This window comes from Arachis ipaensis, chromosome B2, assembly GCF_059453495.1.
Source record: "Arachis ipaensis isolate K30076 ecotype BB chromosome B2, ASM5945349v1, whole genome shotgun sequence".
NCBI classification, from domain to species: domain Eukaryota; kingdom Viridiplantae; phylum Streptophyta; class Magnoliopsida; order Fabales; family Fabaceae; genus Arachis; species Arachis ipaensis.
The window spans coordinates 32,814,435-32,822,878 of NC_142437.1; the positions used below are offsets into that span (position 1 = coordinate 32,814,435).

The 8,444-nt window shown below is 39.6% G+C and overlaps 1 protein-coding gene across 1 annotated transcript; it reads right to left on the bottom strand.

The window, feature by feature from the left end:
• Positions 1-4,681: 4,681 nt before the first annotated feature.
• On the bottom strand, positions 4,682-8,444 carry LOC107627128 (uncharacterized). The gene is made up of 2 exons (XM_016329989.1): positions 7,826-8,444; positions 4,682-4,707 (listed from the first exon to the last, which is right to left on the bottom strand). The coding sequence occupies exons 1-2, from the start codon at positions 8,442-8,444 to the stop codon at positions 4,682-4,684; spliced, it is 645 nt and encodes a 214-aa protein (XP_016185475.1).

The window sequence follows — 8,444 nt, forward strand, 5'->3', positions numbered from 1 at the left end:
GGCAACGGCGCCAAAAATTTGATCGGCTCACGGATACCGTCGATAAGGAATTTCACAAGTTTTTTCCGCGTTGCAAGTATAGTCCTCAACCGACAAATGATCCGCGAGTATCAAATTTAGAAGGAATTAGTTGTCACAAGTTCAACCCCAATAAAAGTAACCGAAGTATTCAAATCTCGGATCGTCTCACAAGGAATGGGTAAACATATGCTTCAACATTGGTTAGAAATCCGGGGTTGCAAGTCATGAGCAAGAAATTAAACTAGGAGTCTTAACAAGCAAGTAATCTTGAGATGCAAGAAACTAATTCAATTGACTAAAGCAAGATGTAATTAATTCAAAACTAGTAAAATAACATCCAATGTAATTCTATTCTAAACTAAACAAGTAACTACAACTAAGACAAAGCAATCAAGATTTTTGGGATTTTCAAATAAGAATGATAAACGCAACTCTTAGCTAGACACGGGAATTTGGGTCACTATCCTTGTCTAATAACCATATCTTGATAATTATGAGGAACCAAACTCATTAAGTCTACTTCTATACTTGAAGTATGTTAAATGGTTTGGTCAACATCAACCCATAAGGTCCAACCTAACTACTAATTAACTTAGTAATAGACTAGTGTCAATGGCTATCAAATTGACCACTGAGGGTTCCCAAATCATCAAATCCATTAGACCCAATGACTCAAGTTTACCCAATTCCCTTAGCCTAGGCCAAGAGAAAGAGAACTACTCCATAATCAAAGGAAACATTTCATCAAACACATGGTAAGCATTAACAAAAGACCTATTCAAATTGCAATTAAATTAGAACTAACAAGTACCCACTAATAATTATCAACATACAATCACTCAAACAACACAATTAATCATAGAAATCATCAATGCAACAATAACAAATCAAGATCCACAAGATTCATGAAATGGGTATAAAATGACAAACAACAAGGAAACATAAAACTAACACAAGATCCAAACAAAATTATACTAGAGAATTCAAATTAAACAATTAAAACTAGTAATTAACAAGATCCAATTCAGTATTCAACAAGGGAAGATCAAATTAAAGCTAGATCTAGAGAGGAACAAGGGTTTCTCTCTCTAGAAGAACAAGAACCAAAAATTAGCCAAAAATTGTGTCTAAATGTAAAATGATTGATCCCCCCTTTCCCCTAGCATCCTTGGGTCTTTTCCATGCAGAACCAGCTTGAATTTGGGCCTGATGAGCCTCAGAAATTGCCAGGCACAATTTTCTTTAATGAGGTCACGTGTAGCTTTCCGCGCGTGCGCGCCATGCATGCGTGTGCGCCGATTACTTTTGTGATCCACGCGTGCGCGCCATGTGCGCGTGCGCGTCGGTGAGATTTCTCTGATCCGCGTGGATACGTCCATCTTTGCGCACCGCTTCCAGCTGTCCTCATCCATGCGTGCGCGCGAGGTGCGCGTGTGCGCCCATGCTGAAGTTCCCAGAATCCAAACCTTTCCTTCCTCTTGTGCATGCTTTGTTTCTCTTTTCTAGGCTATTCTTATCCTATAAATCCTGAAATCACTCAACAAATACATCACGGCATCGAATGGCAATAAAAGAGGATCAAAATATAGCAATTCTAAGGCAAAATAAGCATGTTTTTCATCATGAAGCAAAATTAGGAAGAGAACCAAAAACCATGCAATTCTAGTGAATAAGTGTGAAAAATATTGATAAAATCCCCCAAATTCTATACAATATAAACCACAAAATTAAGGTTTGTCAAATCTCCCCACACTTAAACCAAGCATGTCCTCATGCTTAAAAATAAAAAGACCAAAGATCATGGTAAGAAAGGGTTTATGAAATGCAAACTACCTAAATGAATGCATGCAACTAAAGTAAAATCATCTATCTACTTGGTCAAAGGTAAATCTATCCTCCAAGAACACATATGAGCATACGGGGTGAAAATGCTACGTAGTTCATGAATCCTACCAATTTGAACATCAACATGAAGGGCATATAACTTGCTAGATGAACGCTTGTGAAAGCCGGGAACAAGGAGTTGAGCATCGAACCCTCACCAGAAGTGTATCCGCTCTATTCGCTCGAGTGTATAGGGTTCGTCACTCAATCCTCTCCTAATCATGTTTTCCAAGATTTGTCTTTCATCTAATAATCAACAATTACTTAATGCATGCTTACAAGTATCATGAGGTCTTATTCATGGGTTGTAATGGGGTTAGGGTGAAGGTAAGGATGTATATGGTTAAGTGAGCTTAAAATTTGAGTCCTTGATTAACCTAGGATCCCACTAGACACATAGAATAACCTATACAACTATAGTACATTACCTAGCTACCCATGAGTTTCACTTTTTGCATACTCATGCATTCTTTTCAATTCACATCCCATATGCATTGTTATTATTACCTTGTCTTAGGGCATTTTTGTCCCCTTTTATTGCTTTCTTTTTCCATTTTTTTGTTTCTTCTACTTTTCTATTTCTTTTTCTTGTATTCTTTTTTCTTCATGCTCATATATACACATGTTTTATACACAAAAGTTTTTGGTTGTCCCCTTTTTGGGGTTTCATATACAAAAGTTTCAATGCATATAGTTCAATCATTCAATACATGAGTATGTTCGCAAATCCTAGAATTTTCAATTACAACTACAATTCACTTCTTTACGTCTACCCAAATTCCCAAGTACACCCTCCCAATTGAATGATACACACCTTCACTTACCTAAGCTAATCAAGGATCCAAATTTAGGGACATTCATTGTTTTTCGCTTAGGGTTGTTGATGTGCTCTTTTTAAGAACAAAGAAGGTTTATCATAGGCTCAAAATTAGTTAGCAATGGTAGATAAAAGGATTAAGGCCGTTTGGGAAAAGTGACTATTGAAATGATGGCCTCAATCATGTAAATGCATTCATACACAAAATAATGGACATATAGAATCAGACAAAGCAAGGATTACAATCATAGAGAGAGAATAATGCACACAAGAATGGGAAATGGTGGTTAGAAGATATAACCACACAATAGGCTCAAAACTCGCATGCTTGTGTTCTTAGCTCAATCACTATGTTCCAAAATACATTCTCGAAGCAAGTTTACCGCAAAAAATTTTTCAAAATTGGTAGGGTACCCTGAAATTATAGTTTTTTGGGGAAGAAGTCATTATTTTGACCAAGTAACTCTATAGGAACTAACTATCATGCAAGGAGTATTTACAAACAAGATTAACTACACATGCAATGTACTAACTACTAAGCAAAAGATAAATCCATTGGTGTTGAAAGGAAGAGATTGTTACCCATGGAGATCGGTCGAACGACCTCCCCACACTTAGAATTTAGCACGGTCCTCCGTGCTACCAACAATGCGCAAAGGACGGTCGGGACCAGGACCTTCACTATCCCCTTCATCAGAGCTCCCATCACTTGGGTTTGAGTTGGATGTGAATATTTCGGGTTCCTCCATGCTAGGGGTAACACAACGCAGAAGCTTCTTTATGTAAGTGTATCGGTGTTGGTTGCGCCGCTCATATCTATCAATCTTCCAGTGTAGATCTTCTATCCTTTGATGGTGGATCTTTGCGGTGGTGGTGATGATGAAGTGGAAGGAACAGTAGATGGAAGGGCTATGTCAACGCTTGGGTTGTTCATAGGAAGATGTAAGTATTTCCCGCTTGGGACCACATTGCCCTTAGCTGGAATTATAGCCTTCGTGTCCATGTCTTCCCAAGGAACACCCGCAGCAGTAACTAAATCAGATACCAAAGCTGGAAATGGAAAATTGCCACGGCTGTGGACTTGACCCATCGCTTGCTTAACAAGAGGCGGAATGTTCACCAGTCTCTCCGTGAGAACACACCAAACAAGCAAAGTGAGATCCGCCGTGAAGGACGACTTGTGGGTGCTAGGTAGCACATAGTGGGATAGGATCTGGGCCCAAGCTCTAGCTTCTACAGTGAGGAAGCGAGCGTCAATGCTCTTGGGCCTCATCCTGAATCGACCATGGGTCCAAAATGTCTCTGGTTCAGCAATGACTCGGAGGATCGAGTCCCAATCAAACCCAAACTTTTCTCGCTGACGTAAGACCTCTTGGTAGCCATCCATGTCACTTGGTACCGGTAAGACATTAAGCACCTGCTGAATAGCCTATTCTGAAACTGAGACTTGCTTTTGGCGCACGTATACCGATTGAAGAGAGGGAAGATGGTAGTTAGTGTAGAACTCTAACACCCTAATTAGCTTAAGCCTTACCTCGCATCGTAAAGCAAAGGTTAATCAAAGGTTACGACAGTTCTAAAGCTCATACATATACTATATAGAAAGAATTAATATAATCTAGAAGCCAGATGAAGGATATAACTCAAAAATAGGATTTGAAAAGGGCAAAATATACTAACGGAGCTACTAACATAAAGCACAAGATATAGATATAATATAACAAAAGATAAGAGTTTAATATCATAAGAATCTAGCCTCGGCTCACGGAGTTTAAGCCGGCTAGCCATATATACAGACAAAATAGAATCTGAAGTTTAAAATAGCTTATACAAGGTTTTCTCTCTCAATACAAGCCTCTAGGCAAAAGCAAGATACTAAAGTGAGAGATATGTAAACAAAATAATAAAAAAGACCCCAAAAAGTATCATGATCCTCTGCTTCTGTACCATCCAAACAGCTCACCGAGGTGGGTTGCGACCTGCATCTGAAAAACAATAACAGAATATAGTATGAGAACCAGAGGTTCTCAGTATGGTAACAGTCCCCAGTGATGTAAGATATAAGACCCCAGGATGCCAAAAGCAATCCTAGACTTCATATCCATCACAAGATTCAATCTTAAGGCATAATTAAAAACAGTAAAGCATATATAAAACCTTAACATAACTTAAAAACTTAACATAACTTAAGGGGTAATCTAACTTAAGGGATTTACTAGTCTAACAGTCCTCCGCTGTCCCACAGCCTTCACCAACCTATCCTCCATGTGCTCCCATCGCCACTGCCTTCCGAACCTCCTCAATCCTATTAGAAAGCACAAGTAATATCAATGCAAGTAAAACACAAGTAGAAGCATACAAGGTAAGTAATTCAAGTAAGCAAGTAGACATGTTATACAATTTAGGCATACAATTACAATTCGGCAACACAAACAAGCAATTAAAAGATGCACATGATGAATGCCTATCCGATTGGCTGTGATATCACATTGTCGGTTCAACTGCCAATCCGACACATCTCCATGGAGATGTTGCCCTTCGGAGTCATCATTGGGAACCCCCGAGAAATGGTACTCGGATCACCGTCCAGGATTTTGTGCCTGCACACTCTATTGACCCAAAGGGATGCGAGCGGGATACTCTTGCCACAGACCTCACATCTCAACGTAAGCGGGATTAACCACCGTTCTTACGCCACCGCCACTACCTCGATAGGCGGGATTAACCACTGTCCCTGCTGGGCGCATAGCGTTTCAACAATCTCAGTATAAAATGAGACATCAGTGGTTTTTTAGAAAATATTTTAGTATATCATGGATCCATCATCTCTTTCCGAGTCCTCGACTCATCTTAGCCACTGTCAAATTCAACATTTCCATTCCGAACTCATTAGTTCGACACTATCTCAATTCATACATCTTTCGCCCTTCCCAGTCCCCCAAATCCATCCTCAGTACACGAGAAACCTAGCCTCCGTTCTCTAACTTTTCAAAGAAATACCAAATAAATTCTCCTAAGACCTTTCCCATGTTTCAATGCCCGAAAATAAGCCAAAAAATCTTAAAATGGTATCACAGAAGCTTACAAGCTTGTTGGAAAGGCGAAATAGTTGAAAACAAAGTTTAAGTTTGAAAAACAGGACATGTGCGTGCGCACGCCCAGAGAAAATTTCAAAAAGTGTGCGTACGCATAGAGGTGTACGTATGCACAGGCACCAAAGTTTGCAATTCAGTTCACTCGCACAAGGTGTGCTAGCGCACTCAACAGACTACCCTTCCCAATGTGTGCGTGCGCACAGGGCTGTGCGTGCGCACGGGTTGTAAAACTCCATTGGTTATGTGCGCGCACAAGCTGTGCTAGCGCTCTAAACAGGAAGCCTTCCCCTGTGTGTGCGTACGCACAGGACTGTGCGTCCGCACAGGTTTAATTTTTCACAGGGGTGTGCGTGCGCACATACCAGAAATCTCAAAATTCTGAAACGTTGCAGAATTTCAGATTTTGACACCAAACTTCCCATAATCATATCTTCCTCTACCAAAATCGGATTTCCACAGAACTTAAACCATTTTAAAGATTATTCAATCATCTTTCATTTGGTATAAAAAGCATTGAATTTCAAGGAAGGTTGCTCAATATATGATTCATGGAAGTTTACTAAAATTTTTATTTTACCAAAAGTTCACAAGCTACCAATTTCCCAATTTTCACAATTCAAACCAACCAAAACCACTTTAACTCCATCCCACATCAAACCTTACCATTTGCCATTCCTCAATTCACCCCTCCACCTTATGAGATCATCAATTCTCATTATCAAATACATGGTAATACACTCATATTTCCACAAATACATCAATCAAATATCAATTCACCCTTACAAACCATCATTATAATCAATTTCAAGCTAAATCTCCAATATCATGCTACCAACATCAACATTGCAATTTATCAACATTCCAAATCATCAAATCATCATACATTATCATACAACACTTCCATCAACATAGCCAAAGCTCATCAATTCATCATTCATCATTCATCATATCTCAACCAACCAAACAATCAATACAATCCAATCCTATCCTATGGGTCACTAGCCTAAATGTCCATGAATATTATATATTACATAGAGAAAACCGAAACCATATCTTGACCGATATCCAATATGCCAAAAACCCAAAATGAGCATAAGTTGAGCTTTTAACCACAATCCAAGCTACCAATCAACTCCAACAAGCATCAACTCAATTCCAAAGGCTTCCAAACTCACAATAATCAAGCTATATACACACAAATCATAACTAATCAACCTAGGGCTCATCATAATTAAAATTTCACAAGAGTTTAAGACCTTTTACCTTGTCCAACAGTTTTGAAAGCCAAACCCAATGGTAATCAAAGGCTAGAGTGTACCTAAACACCCCAAAATCACAAAATCTCACTTAATTCAAAACCCAAAGCTCGAAATTCTTAGGGCAGGAAACTAGACAGAGAATCTCGAGAAAATTACTACAAGGCTTTGCTAGAAGTGACGAACTCGGCGAGAGCTTTACGTAGCCACTGACGGCACGCGAATCGGAACACCGTAGCTTGAGATATCGCGGATTGAAGTTGTAGGTGAATAGTGTTTTATTGGAACCCTCACTGTCTTCTTCAACCTCACTTCAGCTGTGTTTTGTTGTTTATGTGGCTGAAGGGGGGTTCACTTAAGTGATTATATATGTTGGGCTTGAACCCAACTTGGGCCCGGTCCAACCTGTTAGCGTTTTTAGCCCATTCGGCCCAATTTTGGGCCAAACCTTTAAAATTAACGCCCAGTTTTTCATTTCTAATATTTTTCTAAGGTTTTTGACTGTCTTCACTATTTCTCGCACAGTATCGGGTAGACTTGAACCAGTCCAACCAGTTCAGCTGCCGGTCTGCGGGTTTTCTCGGTTTTTTACAGAAAATACATTTTCTGACTCAGAAAAACCTACTGAGTCCAAAAATCATATTTAAATCCTCAAATTCTCACTCTAAATTTTCGGAACCTAATTTGGGCAATATTAATTAACTAATTTGGCAGTTATTAAGAAATTTTTTCCCTCAAAATTTAGTGATTACCTGAGAATAGCTCGGGATAATCCTTTCGCATCTCGGACTCCAATTCCCATGTATGCTCTTCGACTCCTGCTCTCTTCCAAGCAACCTTAACCAATGAAACTTCTTTTCCTCGCAGCTTCTTCACACTAGTGTCGTCGATACGCACCGGTGTTACTTGAAATGTCAAGTTCTCCCTCAACTCGACCGACTCAGGCTCTAACACATGAGCCCCATTCGACGTATACTTAAGGAGTTGTGATACGTGGAATACGTCATGCAAATTAGACAAGTGCGGTGGCAAAGCTACTTGATACGCCACCAGCCCGAATCGCCTCAGAATCTCAAACGGTTCAATGAACCTCGGATTCAACTTCTTAGTTTTAATCGCTCTTCCAATCCCGGTTGTCGGTGTAACCCTCAAAAATACGTGTTCTCCCACTTCAAATTCTAATGGTTTCATTCTCTGATCTGCATAGCTTTTCTGTCGGCTCTGCGCAGTCAAAATCCTTGCACAAATCTTCTTAATGTTCTCAGTAGTCTCTGCTACCAAATCAGGATCCAAAACACTTGCTTCACCGGTTTCATACCAACAAAGTGGAGATTGGCACTTCCGCCCATACAAGGCTTCATACGGAGCCAT